The sequence below is a fragment of the Micromys minutus genome, assembly GCF_963924665.1.
Source record: "Micromys minutus genome assembly, chromosome: 1".
NCBI lineage: Eukaryota > Metazoa > Chordata > Mammalia > Rodentia > Muridae > Micromys > Micromys minutus.
In genome coordinates, this window is record NC_137969.1 from 17,772,513 (window position 1) to 17,791,128 (window position 18,616).

Below are 18,616 nucleotides of genomic sequence, written 5' to 3' on the forward strand. Positions count from 1 at the left end.
AATAAGCGAGTCCTGTTCTGAAGGTAGGAGTTAGTTCCGGTGACTAGGTGCTCTCCTCACGGCTCTCATTATCCTGCCAGTACCTGCCATGATGGAGCCAGAAGGTTCTCGAACTTCTGAAATCGTGAGCTAAACTCATTTTTCCTTCACCTATTTTCCAACATTCTGTATTCTATTATACTAATAACAATGAACTAAGGCAGGTACTGTTGGGAAGATTTACTAAAAAATTTACTCAGTAGAATATGGTTTTCATTCCTTTTCATCTGAGGTCATAGCTCCAGCTTTTTAAGTTAGAGGATAGTGTGTCATTTTTGTGTGCAATAACAAGATAATCACAACATTTCTGCTTCATGCTGCCTTCTAGAACATTAACTTGTTCATGTCAATGTATCTAAGTCTAATATCATTTTGAGTACTAGCAAATACAAAGTGCCTCAAAATATTCTTTGAACTGAATTTTACTGATGTCCTCATAAATGAATATTTAAAGCCAGGTTTCTCCAGCTTTAAGACTGTTCTAGTTACATTTCATCTGGTTGCTTTCAAGCCTGACACAAAGGAGTGAATAAATCTCTAATCTGTGTAAATCTATGTGCTATGAGATCATACTCTTATCTTATGGAAACTTACACTTGGAAAATGTTTTCACATTCTGATGAGGCAGGCTGTTGAATCTGGTAGTTGTTCTAGACTTTCCCCTGCTTAATCAGTTTTCTGTCACTGTAATGAAATGCCTGACATGGTCTTATGTAAGGAGAACGGGTTTATTTCAGTTCACTGATTTGCCAGCTCCATCCAAGATCAGGAAGTCTTTACTCTCTGTACTAATTTTCTGCTTCCATCAAGACTTAAGTAAAATGCTGAGGCTATCAAAGTAGGAATCACAGGGAAGTAAAATGCACACACTTGACCTCCCAGAAAACCCAAAAAGTCTGAAGAGGAAGGAGCAGAGGACATTTTTTAAAATGTAACCTAAAAACAAAGGAATCAGAAAAGCCCACCACTGTGAGAAAGAAGTGAAGCAGGGGAACAGAGAATATTTTCTGACTCTTTCATTATTTACATTTGGGCCTGGTCATAAGTGTGTTCCACTCAAAATGATTTTATTTTCTAACAAACACACCAGAATATGATGAGCAACATATGAGGTAACTCTAGGGTGGCGAGGTGACTAGAACCCCACCTCTCTGGCTTTCAGCTCTCCTGTGGCTAGGATGAAGAGATCTTTCATATACGTGCAAGTTTATATCTCTGTACTCTTGTCTGGTCCTCCAGCATCTGTAACACACATCAGTGGCTGACGTCCCCATTATCCATGCTGGTCTTCACCAAGATAAGAGAGTCATGGAACTTAAGTCATAACAACTAGGCTTCTCTCTAGAGACCCATCTTTTTTTCATGGCTTGGTCTCTACTTCATCCTCAGACCTTCTCCTGCCTCTGCACATACCCTGAGTCCTGAGAGTCACACTTTCCCACTGAGCTAAGAGATGCTGTAAGTTCTGACATACTGTACTCACTTTTATGAATCTTGGACATGCCTCTCTCTAGGGCCGTCTTAGTCAGAAGGTAGCTCATAAGTGTAGCCTTCAAGATAGAGGAACCAACGGGGATAGCTCAGGAGCACTCTACATTACATTACTTCTCCTGCTTCAACTTAGAGAGCTGAGTTTCATCTTCAAGGAAAAGTTTGATATCCATCTTCCCATGAGGCAGGAAGTGTGGCTCAGTCAAGACCCCAGGTTCAAACCCCACATGTTAATAACTTTTCTTGTCACAGAGAACAAACAACTGATGTGTTTATTTTCCTTTGAAAACACTTAACAAAAGCAACATTTAGAGGGAAAGCTTTCTTGTAGCTCACCATTTGAGTCACAGTCTACCAAGGTGGTAGAAGCAGGAGAGAGAGAGGTTGGCCTTTCAGTGGCTTAGATGCAAATGGTCCCTTTAGGCTCCAGTTGACAAACTCTTTGGAAAGAATTAGGGGTGTAGTCTTGTTGAAGGTGTGACCTTGTTGGAAAATGTATGTCTTTAGGAGTGGGCATTGAGGTTTCAAAATTCAAAATTTTGTAATATATATAATGGCTCATATGTCATTTATGTGATTCAACTAAATATTTAGAGCTTATTATAGCTTAAGCATTAATCTGAGTACTCAGTATATACCACTACATAATAATCCCCAAACTCAACATGAGTCCCATGTTATTCTTTTTTCATTATAAATCTAGTTGTGGGAGGTTGTTAAGGAAGGGCAGCAACAGAGGTGACAGAACAGTCACAACTAAAGGCTAGTACAGAGACAAGGATGCTCTCATGCAAGATGTGAAGAGCTGGGGTACCCACAGAATGTGGTATGCCCTCCATCCATTGATAAGTAGAGTTTATTTCTCTAGCTGTTGAGTCTGAGTTGGCCTTGGCTTGGTGTAGAGGTGAAGCTCATCATGAACCTAAAACTTTAGGAAGATCCAGCTGACTGTACTACTAGAATTCGGAAACCATGAAGAGAACCATGTCTAACAGGGAAGGGATCATGCAGAGGCAATACAAAGAGAAAGAGAGGCATTACTTCTCTGCTGAGCCAAGATGTCACTCATGAAAGCATGGCTTCTTGAATGGCAGCCTGGGTGATGGCAGACCCAGGTGACATCAAGTCAAGTTGGCCTCCAGACCATTCCTGTCCACTTACTGAATCATGAAATCTAGATGATCCTCAGTGTAAATCATTGAATTGGAGAGTTTGTTCTAGAGACTTAGAAAATGATCACCAGTAGTTGGACTCTGCATTAAAAAAAAAAAAAAAAAAAAAAAAAAAAAAAAAAAAGCCTTGAAACAGATAAGTCATTGGCAGTGTCATCTCCACGAAACAACAGCACACAGATATGGACTCAAACGTATCTACCTGCCTGCTGTGAAAATGTTCTATGATATGAAAATAACATTCACCCTCCATAATTGTGAGTGGGCTGAGTCTTATCAAGCTTCTTAAGTCTACGGTTCCAGGAGGAAAGGGAATCCTGCTAGACGTCTTTCAGACTAAAGCTACAGCACCGCCAAGTCTATTATCAACATGCAACCTGTTGGCATAGACTGCAGGGTTTTGGTTGGTTGGTTGGTTGGTTTTGGATTGCCAGCATCCATGAGTCTACCAACCAATTCTAACCCCCATCCCACCCACACACTATTTCAATTTGTGTGGAGACCCTGTGACATCAGTACAGACACTGGATGTCAGGCAGAAGAGGAAAGGTCTCAAGGAGGGGCTGTTCATACTGATTTGATGGACACACAGGAGGTGGTTATTGGAGGCTGGAAGAAAGGCAGTCCCTTGAAGAAGTGATGTAAGATGTTATAATCTTGTCAACTGCAAAGCGAGGATGCTTAACACCTTTGCCTCAGGAACCCAAAGCTTTGTCTCAGATCCTTAGAGCAGCTGAGAGCCCAGTTGTTTTTTTTCTTTCCAGCTGTGCAACTGCAGACACAGAGAGGAAAGACGTCTTGGTTCAGAGTGCAGAATAGAACGTAAGCATTTCCAGTTAGCTAGGTTTGAAAATAAAACTAATGTTCTCAGAGCTTCTTACTAAAGGTATCAAAATGAGAAGTAGCCCCGGGGTAATAATGAAACTCAGGATGTTGTCAGTAACATGTGTCCTTGGGGCAGAGGTCTTAGTGATGTAGCTGTGAGATACTTTATGTCTGTGTGATAAATATTACCTGGAAATATAAACAACCCCAAAACACATATGTAAGTAACTCAACAGAAAGAGTGAACATCTGAACAACATTTAAATGGGCAGAATCCAGACAAAAAGACTTGCTGGCAAACGGGGAAATGTCATATGCTATTTTTCTATCTTTCTCATAATTTAAAAAGATTGAAGACATTCAATAATGGTCAGATCGTGGAGAAGTGGACTCTGTATATTGACGAGGGAGTGTGAAATAATAAAACTACTTCAGAAAGGATTAGGAAACATGTGGAATTCAAAAGCCATTCAAATAAAATCTGCACTGTCGTGGTCTTCATGAAAACGGCCCCCAAAGGCCCATGGAGAAAGGTACAGTTAGGAGGTGTGATCTTGCTGGAATAGGTGTGGCCTTTTGGAGGAAGTGTGTGAGGGGGCTTTGTGGTTTCAGATGCTCAAGCCAGGCCAAGTCTCTGTCTCTCTTCCTGTTGTCTGTCAGTCCAGATGTAGAACTCTCAGCTCCTTCTCCAGCTCCATGTCTGCCTGTGTGTGTGTGTGTGTGTGTATGTGTGTATGTGTATTTGTGTGTGTATGTGTGTGTACATGTGTATATGTGTGTATGTGTGTATATGTGTATATGTGTGTGTATGTGTATTTGTGTGTGTATGTGTATGTGTGTGTTTGTATGTTTGTCTTTGTATTTGTGTATGTGTGTGTACATGTGTATATGTGTGTATGTGTGTATATGTGTATATGTGTGTATATATGTGTGATTATGTGTGTATGTGTGTGTATATGTGTGTATGTGTGTGTATATGTGTATATGTGTGTATGTGTGTGTGTGTATGTGTGTGATGGTGATATTTGGAAAGACACTCGTCACAATATTGTTCGATTGGTGGACCAGCAGGTAGGGATGCTTGCTTCCAAACCTGTAATTACCTGAATTTGAGTCCCAGAAGCTACAGAGTGGAGGTAGAGAATTGATACCATGATTTCTGCATGCACACACACGCATACACACACACAGACACACGCACTTGCACATGAACAAACACCCACATGTGCGCGTACACACAGCAAACGTGTATAATTTTATTAGTCAATCCTGTTATATTTAGATTATTATTTGATAAACACAAATAGTTCTTGCTGAATGGATGCACATACTCATGAGAGGATAGGCTGAACAAGATCTTAACATCTACACACCACGAGCTCAATGCTAAGTACACATCATGCCAAGATCATGCATCTGGTTTGCTAAGCACAGTGAATTCACTCAAAATGTCTAAACCACCACTATCATGTAAACAAAATGTTTGTCAGGGCCCTGAGGGTGTTTTATACCGGAACATTTTCAAGACCAGGACCCCAACCACTGAGCACGTGAGCACCTGGGAAGCTGTGCCCCTGAAGACAGATGTGAAGCTGGGCGTCTGCACACCCCTTCCCACGCCCCTTCCCAGCCGGTTGGGCTTTCCGTTTGACTTCAGAAATCAAATCTACATTAAAATGATGCCAGAGAGTAGCAACACAACCCTTCCCTCTGGGGCAGGCAGAGGGTGGAAGGGGGTGGGGTGAGGAGCTGGTTCTATGAGCTGACCCTATTGACTGATGAACAGGGTCTACACAGGTTCACCAGGTGAATTTCGCTTACCTAATGAGTAGTATTTCAGTTTTTATCGTCTGTCTTGTTTTGTTTTTATTACTGATCAGATTTGAAAAATAACCAGGATGCTGTTTGGGCTTGTTTTTTTTTTTTTCTTTGTGTTGTAATTAACTAAAATTAATTTTAACTTATTTTGAGCCTGGTCTTTCCTTGTAACTCACGCTTGCCCTAGAATTTGCAGTGTAGCTGTGCAGCCCTTGCTAACTCTGAATTCACAAAAATCCTCCTGACGCCCTCCACCCCAACAGCGTGCTCAGCACGGCACCTGGTCAAGTGTCCTGAGACCATAACTTTCTGGGCGTAGTCTCTGACAAAAACCACAAGCCAAATGACAGTGTGAAGTTTCTGTCCCTGCGAGTCATCTTTGCCTCCCCCCTCCCAACCCGCCCGCAAAGCGCGGCTGAGGCTAAAGATGGCCACAGTTCAGCACCCACTGTCGGAGGCGAGCATCTTTGCAGAGCTCAGCAACGATCAGCGCCCCCATCGCAGACACTGCCAACCCGGAGGTGGTGGTGCAGGCGGTGTTCTGGTAACTTGAACAGGGGACCTTCCGCTCAGCACTGCCCCTCGGCCTCCAGCTTATCCACAACACTAGATTCTTTGTTTGGGACAATCTGGAAGGTCCCCGCCTGAGAACTCCAGCTGGGTCACAGCCGGCTTTCCCGGTTTCCCGCTGCTTACTGTGCCCCGGGTGTGTGCCTCAGAAGCCAACTCACCTCATCTCCGGCCGGAGGATTTGAGTATAGATCAGACAGCGTCCTAGGAAGATGTCAGAAAAGTGCTTCGTGGTAGGCTTCCCATTCCACACCAGGAGCGAGCGCGGCCACAAAACTATGACCAAGATCACTCCCAGGGCGATCACGAACAGGACACTCACTCCGAGAACTAACTGGGCTTTCCTAGTGAAGCGGCAGCCAGGTCTGTCCTCAGACATCTGGCTAAATTCACAGTTGGCCATTGGACTCCTAGAGACTGGCCCAGGCTAGGCAGGAAGAGAACACAGGGCTGGCTGGGTCAGAGCCTGCCCCTCCTCCTTTCTTTCACTCGCCTTTATCTACTTCCTTTCCCACCCCCTACTCCTGCTTCAAAGTTCCACGGGGGTGATGGACTAACGAGGCTTTGGGGTTGTCAACAGGCACTCCCGTTGCTTACTTTCAGACTCCAGAGCTGACTGACCCGAACCTCTCTCTCAAAGACAACACTTTAGCCTCTGCAGGTGCACAAACAACAGCTTCAAGATCCTCCTGGCCAACACCTGTCACCTGTACACTTGACACCTTTGCTACATATGCTCCCTGGAGGGTAAAATCCTTCCGTCTGTCTGTCTGTCTGTCTGTCTGTCTGTCTCTGCCCCCCCAACCCCGCGCCTCTTTCTCACTTTCCCTCTCCCTCTCTCCCATCTCTCCCCCTCTCTCTGTTCACCCAATGCCTGTCAATGAATGGCCTACCTCTACCTCTGAGCTTTGATAAAGATCCTGCCCAGATGTTTTTAAAGTCTCAGCTTCAGTCTGCCCTTCTTCTTCCCAGGAGGTATCAGTTCAAACCCAGCCCCAGCTGTTAAAGCGCTGTTATGTTTATCTTACTTCTCTGAACTGGATACATGTGAGAAGAGACTCATATTACCTACATCACAGCTTGCTTCGACTAGATGAATTAATATCTCCTGGGTGTCTAGCATAATCCCTAAGGCATAATAACTGATTACTCAATGCATGTAAGTCATTGCTGCTTGCTCTAGGGGGTTGTCAAAGACGGAATTTTATAGTTGATAGGACGCTTGCTTGCAACCCATCTCATATGCAATAATACATCATCTCACATGGAAACCCCAAAACACAGAGGCTCTTCCTGGCTCTCCTTCCCAAGGAGACATATATTGCTTAAACGTGTCACATATGGATCATAGCACAGGATTTTCATGGGACATTTTCTAGGCAGAGGGAATACTAGATGCAAAAGCTGGCACAGGAAAGCCCTTTGTCCTGTTTTAAGGTGTGGGAAAGCAGCCATTGCAGCTAGACTAGAGGGAACTTGGAAGGATGACTCCTGAAAAAGAGAGAAGTTCTTAACTAATGGGAGTTCTTTTTTTTTTTAAAAAAAAAAAAAAAAAAAAAAAAACACACACACACACACACACAACATATTATTGGTGTATGTGTGAGTATGTGAGTATGCTCCTATGTGGGGGTGCCCATATGGGCCAAAATAGGGCATCAGGTCCCCAGAGCTGAAGTTGAAAATTGTTGGGAGCCACCTGATGTGGATGCTACGACCTAATTCCAGTTTTCTTCGAGAGCAGCAAACATTCTTAAATACTTTTCTCCATCCCCAAGAGAGAGCATTTTCAGGGAATGAGAAGGACACAGCACCTAGTGGAGTAGGTTCAAGAGAATGTTCGAAGTTAACTCAGTAAGTTAAAGTGCACTTGTGTTGAAAAGAGGAGTTTTTTTTTTTTTTTTTTTTTTTCTTTTTTTTTTTTTTTTTAAATGTCAAAAGGAACAGAGAAATAAGGATGCAACTGGAAGATGCTGGGCATTATGATTTGGATATGTAAAATTCTCTAGAGGATCATGATTTTGACCTCTTGGACCTCAGGTTGGGAAACTATTTGGGAAGGTTTATACACTTAGGAGGAGGGGCCAAGATGGAGGACTTGGGTCACTGATTAAAAGTATTTGATGCTGTGTTATTCCTGGTAACCCCCTGTCCTGTTCTATGCCTTGTAGTTGGTGATGTGAACTACTCTTCTATGCCATATAATGTTCTTCCCAAAAGCATAAAGCCAGGAGACCTTGGACCAAATCCTCTAAAACCTGAACCAAAGTGAAATTTTCTTTTTTTCAGTTGTCACATTGAATATATGTGTGTGTGTGTGTGTGTGTGTATGTGTGTGTGTGTGTGTGTGTATGTGTGTGTGTGTGTGTTTTCTCAACAAGAGCCCAGGATTCAGGAAGCAGCATCCGGTTCTGAGATCAGACTCCCCACAGAACTTCTGAAGGCTGACAAGCTGACTCACTAGCACAGTAACACTGGACAAACATAGGAGATGTTGTGAGGAATCTGAGGCATGGTTGGGATGTGGGCAGGAGCTCTAGCTCCTCACAAAAAAGAGGTGAAGAATATGGCTGGGGTGGGGGTGAGGCTTTAGAGGATTCTATGACACAAGGACATTCTCTCCTGATCGCTTCTTTTATGAAGTAAAAAGAGAAAGGTCCTGTGGGAACAGTGTGGAGCACCGATGGACGCTAATCAGGGTGCAGAGTAGATTTAATGACACAGGTCCTCAGGGTGTCATTAAATGGTCAAAAAAGTTCAAAAAAAAAAAAAAAAAAGACCAGCTAGTGAACTGGTGTTTGTGCAACCATACCCACTGCTTAGACAAAAAAAAAAAAAAAAAAAAAAAAAAGGAAAAAGGTCAAAAGTCAAAGCTCAGGTAGTAAGTCTGCCAGAGATGCCGTAGCAGCGTACCACACACTGGGTGTCTTAAGCAACAAAATGTATTGTTTTGCAACACTGGAGGCTGGACATTCAAGATCAAGGTTTCTGCATGTGTGGCTCTTTCTGAGGCTTGTCCACTGGGCTTTCAGACTGCCCTCTTCTGTGTGTCTTTATTCGCTGAGCAGGTCTCTCTGTGACAGTCTGTTGTCTCCGTTCCAGTCTGTATGAAAATACCAGGTGATGGATTTGAGCCTTTCCCTCCCTCCGTGGTCACATTTTAATTACTCTGTACAGGTGACAGGGCTATCCCCAAATCTCCTTTGGAGACATGGAGGTTAGGGCTTAGACCTAAGAATTGTGGGAGTTGTCATGAAGTCGTGGTATCCTTAACACTGGGCAAACATCACACTGAAATGTGAGCAAGAATAAATTTAACTAATGGACTATGGTTCCTAAATCCTCCAGCACAAAAGGAAGATGAAAAGACAGCGAAAAGACACAGATATTAACAGATATTACTGTCATGGTTCTTATGTGATGGCAGGATTAGAAGAGCAGGAGACATTCATCCTTCTGTGACTTCACAGGTCAAACTCAACATTAGTCTTGTCCACCATGGCAGAGAGGATACGGAGGTCGCACGAGGCAGGTAGACTTTGGTCAGGAAGCTCAGGGCAATGAAAGCTACCATTCAGTTCATATTCCTTTTATTTAGAATAAAGTCCCAACACATAGCTAGGATATTTATCTATATTATACATAATTAAATACAGATATTTATCCATATCTATGCATATTTAGAATGGGTCTTTCTACTTCAATTAGTCCAATCTAGAAAATCCCCCACAAACACCCCAGTGACATGTCTCCTAGAAGACTCTAAGGTCCACATTAACTACAACAGAAAGACTCCAAGTCGTACCCTCTCCTGGCCTAACACTATAGACACCAGCAGATTTTCTGAGACGAGGCAGATCTCCCAGGCTTGGAAATGAACTACTGAGCCACCAAACACAACTGTGGAGAGCTTCTTCTAGGCTTCCTTCCCACAAAGCCGGGTATTTGCTAAGGGTGTGGTTGGTAACGATGGATCTTTTTCCCCCTCTCTGTAATCTGAAATTTAACTTGAAGTCCTTAAGTGTCTGTTACACAAATGGATGCACAGCTCCCTCAGTTTACCCCCAGCATCCAGACTTTCTGGGGAGTAGGTCATTACCAAATGTCATATCTGAACGATAGATACGAAAATGGAGCATAAACGCTGCTCTAGCTTTGTTTTAGGTTTGCCTCCCTTATCTCTGACCCTGTGCTGTTCTCCCACCTTCTCTGATTCCTTTGCCCTCTGCTTCCTTTCATGTTGTCCATAAGGACAAGGTTCCAAAACAGTTACTATGGCACAAGCCTCCTCCCTAGTCCAATAAGACTGTACCTGTCCAGCCACTGCAGCCATCCCTTTTAAAGGACTCTGTTAACTCTTGTTAACTTTTTCAAAGACATGTTTGTTTTTTATCTATATGCATGTGTGTGCGCCTACATGGGTTTATAAGCACGAGGTGTGTTCAAGAGCACGTGAAGGTCAAGAAAAGAGCATCAGACCCCTGAAACTGAAGTTATAAGAGGCTATGAGTCACCCAAGGTAGCATTTGGTATTCAGGTTCTTCCAAGCACTATTCTATCTAGCATATGTGTTTGCTTTTGACAACAAATACTCATGGAGCGAAAATGATAAATATAAGAAATGACTTTTTTCTTCCCTGGCCTCCTCTTACAATAACAAGCAGATAAGACACATATTTACATATATACATATTTACTCAAATTATAATCATATGTATCTACACATACAGAGACAGATCTTCATTATGTCACAAGAAGATACACACCAAGTCCTACTGGTTACCTGCTTACTTTGGAAAGACATTGCCAGCCAAAAGCACTGTACTAAGTGGCACACTGTGTCTAGATTGTAGGTTTCCTGGCTTTCATGTGAGTAAAACTGTTCTTTTCGCTGTCTTCATTTTTTGTTATTAATCTTCGTCAACCTGAGAAAACTGGGGTTTTTAGTTCCTCTTTCTGGTCAATATTACAAATGCAGGAGAAAATGAATCCAAAACAAAGCCTGCAACCCTGGCTTTCCACAGTCACTTGGTTTATGAGTTCTCAACTTGCATTTGATCTTTCTAAAGGATGCCCAGCTACAGTATCTGACATTGATATGCACTTAGAGAAGGAAACTACATCTGCATCAAAACTGCCCATCTCTTCCAACTGTAACATACTGCTACAATATGACTGGGGGAGGGGTCTAATCAGAAGGAAGTGAGGCTGACTGGAGAGAATCTATACACCTTAGATTGACACAGTCCTGTGATTGTGGACTTATTAGGACATAGTTAACATTCTGAGACTCAAAACATAGTACATGATAGTTTATTGATTTGTCCATTTATTTGACAGGTATCGAGGACCCACCACATGTAAGGCACTATGTTAGGTGCCAAGAGTACAGAAATGAGAGGGACCTTTATCTCCGAGACACACAGTGAAAAGCACGGGGTTTGGGGTCAGATAGAAGGGCTTGGTCTTTTCAGAAGATTACAAATCTGCTCTTGAAGCACACATTCCTCTTCTGTACAATAAAATGAAAAGAATCTTGGGTTTCATAGAATTCCTTTGCTGGCGACTCCCTCCAACATGAATTTGAAGAGTGGACTCAGATATTACAGCGGCTGTGTGGTTGGCAAGAACAGTGTGTGCCAGCAGTCTGAGCAGCTTTGAGAGAGACTTAGAGAAGACAGGGTACTATATAAGGCTGTATAGTAAGCAAGGTATGTAGACAAAGGAGATGGGGGTATAAACACAGTTTCAAGCAATCTTGTGGATCTCGAGGTTCCTCTGGAGTGGGCCAGAGGAGTTACTCTTGCAGGCTGTGCCCAATTCCTATTAACATTTTAAATATCTTTCTGTTCAGCTTTTGTTGTTGTTGCTTAATCTTTGGTAGATTCAACGCTAGTTATGAAGACTGAGGGCTGCCATGTCTGTGATGTAACTGTGTCTCCTAGAAGTGATGGATGAGATACCATGGAAGGAAGAAACCTCTTGGGGTTCTAACCCTAGACAAAGAACTACAGGCCACTAATGACTGCTGGAAAAGGGAGAATTCTCGCCAGGGATGAACTCCCTACCTGGCTATACAAATAAGAGTTGATCAGCCTGAAATCATATACATACAAGAAACACTAAACCATCTCAGCAGGTTGTACTTATATATTTATGTGTGTATGTGTGTATGTGTGTGTGTGTGTGTAAAACAATAACAACAACAACAATAATGATGATAGCAAAAGAGGCCATGAATCTGGGATGGAGTGGGATGGTGGAGGGAGGGGTTGGAAGAAGGAAAGGAGGAAATGACCAGGTATGTCTCCTCTCTGTAACACAAGAACCCAGGCTCACTCTTCAGAAGCTTCTTGAACATGAGTACGGTCCCTGTGCAATCTCTTTATTCCAGAGGTCTGCTGTGAAATCCTGTACATGCAAAGCAGATGCACCTCCTGGGTCAAGTCTCCAAAAATGGGTGGAGCCTCTCCTCTGTCCTGCCACCAGAAGCTCTCCTTCTCTAGGCCGGGACAATGTTTGCCTCGGTTCATCAACTATCACAAATACATTATGCCCCCGGTACCATGACAACGTGCAGCATGAGGCTAGCACCTGGGCAACGCCTGTAGAAGCAAAGCCTCTCTCCATGCCTAGCTTGTGGCATTGGGCTGAGCACTAGACCATACATCTAAGTCTTCCCTCGTATTCTCCAGCTGAAAATGTTTCTAATAACAAGCACCCGCGGCTCATCTGCTGAGAATAAGAGCAGAGTAAAGGGGAGGGGGCAGAGGTGGCATAGGCAACTGTGTCATTATCTTCCTTTTCTCCTTCAACAACGATTGTTAGTATCTTAGAGTGTCGCACACCTTGTGAACAATAATTCCACCTCAAAAGCATTTTATACATGACACGTTCTAGATCAGCTGAGGGTGTCCTTGAAGAGGATTTATGGTACAGAACAGACACTGCTGGGGACATGCTGGCAATTGTAAGGAGCCTTTGGTGACCCAAGAAAGCTCAGGGTTGATCTGTTGGTCTTAGTAGGCGTCTGTCTCTTCAGTATGTTCTGTGTATCCTTGACTCAAAAGGACCATGAAGAGCTACTTCACAAAGTACTAGGAACGACTCCTTACTGACAGTGTCAGGTCCCAAAATAGGCTTTTATTTCTAGTTGATTCAAGAGAAGAAGAGTCATCTGCCTCTCCTCCTACATCCTGAACAAGGTCCAACATCCCAGTTTCCATTTTTCCCTCCTAGGTTTGCTATGAAACAGGAGTAAACAGGACTTGGCACAGTGACAGGGTTTCCAATTCCCTGGAGCCTCTTGCTCTTCTTTGTTGGCCGCCTGTTTACTTGGCATGAGTAGAACTCAGTGTGCACTAAAGCGGATGTAACCACTTCCTTGGCATTAACCACGTAATTCAGTGTCATTTCAGCGCCCCCCTTTCTTGCCACATCCTCTTCCTAGGTCCTGCACTCTTGAACCTTCTGGTGACCCCTTAGACAACAGTACCTTTGACAACTCTTGACAAGTTTTATAAGTCTTCCTTCATGGGTGGCAAGTCCTTGCCATGTGTTTTTATGCCCACCCTATAGGTGGCCTGAAAATTGTCTATTCTAGCAGCCAGAATTTAACTGAACCTGCCAATGCTAAGGCAGTTCAAGACACCATTGTCTCTAGGATCCAAGACAAAATGAAAGAATTCTCCAGACTCTTTAAAGGAGGCACTTATTCTGTGAACTTGTGTGTTTTGCCTACATGTATGTGTTTGCAATGCTTGGGGAGACCAGAAGACAGTGGTGTGTTCCCTGAAACTAGAGTTTCTGATAGCTGTGTGCTACCATGTAGGTGCTGGGAATTGAACCTCCCTCCTCTCTACAAGAGTGAATGGTTTTAGGCACTGAGCCATCTCACCAACCCCCACCTCTAAATTTCTGGCAATTTCTCCACCTCCACCAGGCGCTCCTGCAGTGTGGAGGCAGATGTGAAATAAACACACTCGATAACATGGTCGAAGCAGTATTGAGGGCCAAAGGACCAACTAAACGGGATGGATCTGGAATTGGAAGGTTGCTATGGCTCTGGAGGACGAGGAGGTTCTCATAGAAAAGGTTAGAAGATGAGGTAGCCACATAACACAGACGTCTAGTCAGAGCAGATGAAAAGTCTTTCTTAAGGCAGAAGTAAGCCAGATGTGTTCAAGGGTCGGCAAAGGGCAACTGGAAGACCCTGGGGCCTGGATTCTGGGTGGGGGAGGGGGGGAGCAGGGAGCTGAGCGATAGATTCAGAACTGGGGACAAAGGTAACTCTAGAGATTTTAGTTGTCACAGTGAGGCTCCAGGTGTGTGCACATGTGTGTGAACAGGGATGCTGCAGACCGTGTGTTGTCAGTGGGTGCCAAGCAGACACATATATAGAAAAGTTGTACCAACAGACTTGAATTTTATTAGAGTCCTTGCTGGAAAGTAAAAGAAAGAAATCCAGAAGCAGAAGATGCTACATCATTTACGAGTCCGTGGCGTCTGGATCCAGACAAGAGATGATGCTTTGAAATGGCTTAGGGGAGGCAGATATGATTAAGTTCCGGGTGTGGCTACGAGAACTGGCTGTTGAAAGGGACAGTAGCGTCAGAGGCAGCCGTGATCTGGGCTCTCGAGGCAGGGAGGCTAGCAATGATTTGAGTAGCCGAGATGATACAGAAGTCGCTTGCTGAACTGAGAAAGACTGAGGAAAGAAAGTTCATTCCGTGCCCAAGGTTGGGAAGCCCATTACTCCCACGAGTAAAAATGCTGAGAAGAGAACTGCTGTACCAGGCTTTGTAAATGTTCAGTCCTTCGGTTCTATGACAAATTCAAAACACAGGGCGCACCCGTGACCCGGACCACTGTGGGAGAAAGACGGACGTGCTAGTCGCGGGCAGAGCAGGGGTACTGGGATTTCAGCCTGTGGGATGGACACAATTGTTTCCGCTTCCTCACTGTATCACCTTGTTGCAGAGCACTGTGAGGTCACACACCCATGTACACACCTGGCACCTCCTTGTAGCAATTAAAATCCTAGCGTCCCCTCTGAGCCCACTTCTGAACCCGTAGCTCAGTCAATTGCTAGTGTGTGCCTGAACTTTGAGCAACTCCTACACCCTGACCTTGGCAGCGGAGCCCCAGGTGGACTGTGGGTAGGAAATCAGCTTCTGGACACTAGAAAGGGGTGCATTGAAGCTGACTGTCGAAGAGCACACTCGCTGATTTAGTCAGATTAACCCCTTTGTCTCCCAAGTGCTGTCTGCACATTAGCTATTCTATATATTCTATATTCTATATTCTTATATAGCTATAAGCACTCAAGGCTCCCCTTGGATTTCTATGACTGAAGAGAGCAGTCCTTGTTTAGGATTGAGTAGTACTCCGCTGTTTGGATACGTCATGGCTTCTCTTCCATTCATCCACTGAAAGACATCTTAGTCATTTTCTTTCCTTCAGACTAAAGTTTTACCAACCTAATAAATTATAAAATCCTGTTTATTTTATTAAGGAATTAGGAGTCTACATAAAACTCACACTTATATTTTAGAAAGATACGCCTTCTTAAAGAAGGACAGACTCTACAGATGTTTTTGGGTTCATACATAACTGAAAAATATGAAGAAAAATTATGTAACTGTCATTACTCAGAAATAAATAATAGTAATGCTAATATTTTGGCATAAAACATATAATTTTTCAAAATTTAGGCACTAGGATTCTGAGTTAATATTATAAATGATTTACCTGCTCTGTAGGCGTAGTTATCAGTTTAATGACCATCTTGGTTACAGATATGTCCAATCTTTGGCTGGGCTGTAGTTACATTCTAAATATAATGCCCAACAACCGAGCCCTTAAAGTTGCCTTGTAATCATTTTCTGGAATTTTCATAAGAATATAATTTTGTTATTAGAAGAAAGACGAGAAAAATTAAAAGACGTATCCTGACTGTTTAAGGTACAAAAGCATAAAGCTCAGTGTCTCAGCACTCGACTGCCCAGCCTGAGTCTAATCTCCATCAGTGTCTCAGCACTCGCCTGCCCAGCCTGAGTGTAATCTCCAACACAGAACAAAGAGAAGGTGAAGAATCTAAGAGTGAGACAGGGCAGTGGTGGCACACATCTTTAATCTCAGCACTCAGGAGGCAGAGGCAGCCAGATATCTGTGAGTCTGAGGCCAGCTTGGTTTTATAGAGCTGGTTTCAGGAGAACCAGGGATAAACAAAGAAATCCTGTCTCAAAAACAAGACAAAAAACAAATAAACACACTAGGAAGAATAAAAGAAAAGCACAGAATCTAAAAGACAGGGGTTGAAAACATAGCACTCTTGGTAGACTGCCTGCCCCTGGCACATAAAATCTGGGTTTGATTGCCGGTACCACATAAAGGCAGAGACAGGAAACTCAGGATTTCAAGGCCATCCTTGACTACATCATATGTTTGAGGCCAGCTTGAACTACATAAAAACCAGTCTGGAAACACGGGGATACAATAGAATGTTACACACACACACACACACACACACACACACACACACACCACACACACACACACACACACACACACACACACACACACACACAGGGAAATTCTGTTGATTTTACCAGCACAGATGAATACAGAGGACATTATGTAAGAAAGATATGCCAGGCACATATTCCCACTTACATGGGGAATCCAAAAATCACTGAACTCAAAGAAGCAGAGAATGGGACAGGGGCTATCGGGAGCTGGGACAGAAAGCTGGGAACTGTCGGTCAAAAGGAGCCGACCGTGACTTTTAACATGACTGTGTGCTGAGCACGGGTGCGCATATGCTCCCTAATGAATTGATTTTGATAATTTCTACACAGTGCCACTGAGTCAGCACTTGGCACAGCATGAGTACATCCGGTCATCGTCTATTAAGCATTTTATAATAAAATAAACTTTTATAAATAGATAGGCAATGCTGAGAATATAGCTTAGTGATAAGGGCTGGCCTAGTGTATTTAAGGCCTTGGGTCTAATTCCCACAAGCACAAGGAAAAGGGGAGATATACAACATGACAAGAAACAGAGAAAAAAAATCCTATAATTAAAGGATCTTGGCCCATAGAGAGTGGTGCTGTTAGGAAATGTGGCCTTGTTCGGAGGACTATGGGGGTGTCACTGTGAGGATGGGTTTTGAGAGCCACCTCCTAGCTGTTTGGGAACAGTTTTCTCCCATTTGATTTTGGACTGAGATGTAGAACTCTCAGCTTCTTCTCCAGAGCCGTGCCTGCCTGGATGCTGCCATGCTTCCTGGATTGATGATAATGGGCCGAACCTTTGAACCTGTAAGAGAGCTCTAATTAAATGTTGCCTTAGTCATGGTTTCACAGCAATGGAAACCCTAACTCAGACCCCATGCTTGCTTGTGTGTGTGTGTGTGTGTGTGTGTGTGTGTGTGTGTGTGTGTGTGTGAAGAGAGAACAGAGAGAAGCTTATATACACACAAACACAGTGCATAGATTAGAGTGAAACTCTTGGCCTAGATAAGTAGCTTAGTGATAGAGTGCTTGCTTAGCAATTAGAGGTGCTGAGTCAAATTTCCAACACCGCATAAATGTGAGCTACCCACATGCACACAAATACACATTATTAGAACTTCCTGAAGGAATATGATTTTGTCTTCTTTCGAAGGCAGGGGGATCTTGCTCATCCCAAATTGTGATAAGAGAAACAGTGTGAGGTGCCCTAAGTGCGATTTCAAAGGCTAGAGGGCAGCAGAGAAGAGATGTGGGGCATTAGTAAGTTAGTAAATTGTGGGCTGAGAACATCATAGCCATTGTATTCTTGAACGGATGTTAAGTCTGAACTTCAGATCCTATCATGAGCTCACCACTGCTCACAACACAGAGAATCCAGAAGCAACACGTGCTTCTGAGGGATTGTCCTCCTTTCCTAAACTCCTCTGCTCCCATGCTGACTTCCCATAATCCCCAAACCCTTATCTGTGCCAACACAGGTTCAAGAGCATTCACTAAGTCCACCTCCCTCAGAGAGTCTTACGGAAAAGCTGTTCTTAACTCTGGTGCAGTGGACGTTTTCCAGCTGCCTTCATTTTTCTACTGAGAAGTTGCAAAACCATGTCTCTGTACCTGGTGTTTTTATTGGAGAGATTCCATGATCTCAAGAGGTTGAATTTAATCATCCCTGACCTAGCGCAGTAGAACTGATTGGTATTTGACATTGAGCCCAAAGGGATGCATTGAAGCTAATGGTAGTAGGGTGGCTACCATTTACACTGTGGGCTCTTCACTTGGATTATAAAGTAAATGGACTCAAACAGATTAATAAAGGAGGGAAGCTACATTTAATTATACAGGATATCTGGAAGTCTGGGGGAGTAGTAACTTGAAGAAAGAGCAAATGGTTAAAGTTTATGTGTATCATGCTGGGAAGTGGTGGCGTACAACTTTTTCCCCAGCACTTAGGAGACAGGTAGAGGCAGAGGGTGTGACAGAGGCAGAGGCAGAGGAAGACAGGCAGATTCTATGACTTCTAGACCACCCTGGTCTAAAGAGCTAGTTCCAGCACAGCCAAGTCTGTTACACAGAGAAAACTTGTCTCAAAAAAAAAGTTTATATAACACATCATCATTACAGAAAGTGGTGGGGTGAGGCTTCTAGGGAAGTAGGCAGTTATCCAAGATACAGTAGGGCTGGGGATGA

The 18,616-nt window shown here is 43.5% G+C and overlaps 1 protein-coding gene across 1 annotated transcript in view; it reads right to left on the reverse strand.

Moving 5' to 3' along the window:
• CD38 (CD38 molecule) overlaps positions 1 to 6,318 on the reverse strand; it is a gene marked incomplete at its 5' end in the record, with an annotated part of 36,756 nt that extends 30,438 nt beyond the window's left edge. The window contains one exon of the mRNA XM_080929069.1: positions 6,077 to 6,318. Within this exon, the coding sequence (XP_080785195.1) occupies positions 6,077 to 6,318 (242 nt within the window). The remainder of the gene's footprint in view (positions 1 to 6,076) is intronic.
• Between the last annotated feature and the right edge of the window lie 12,298 nt (positions 6,319 to 18,616).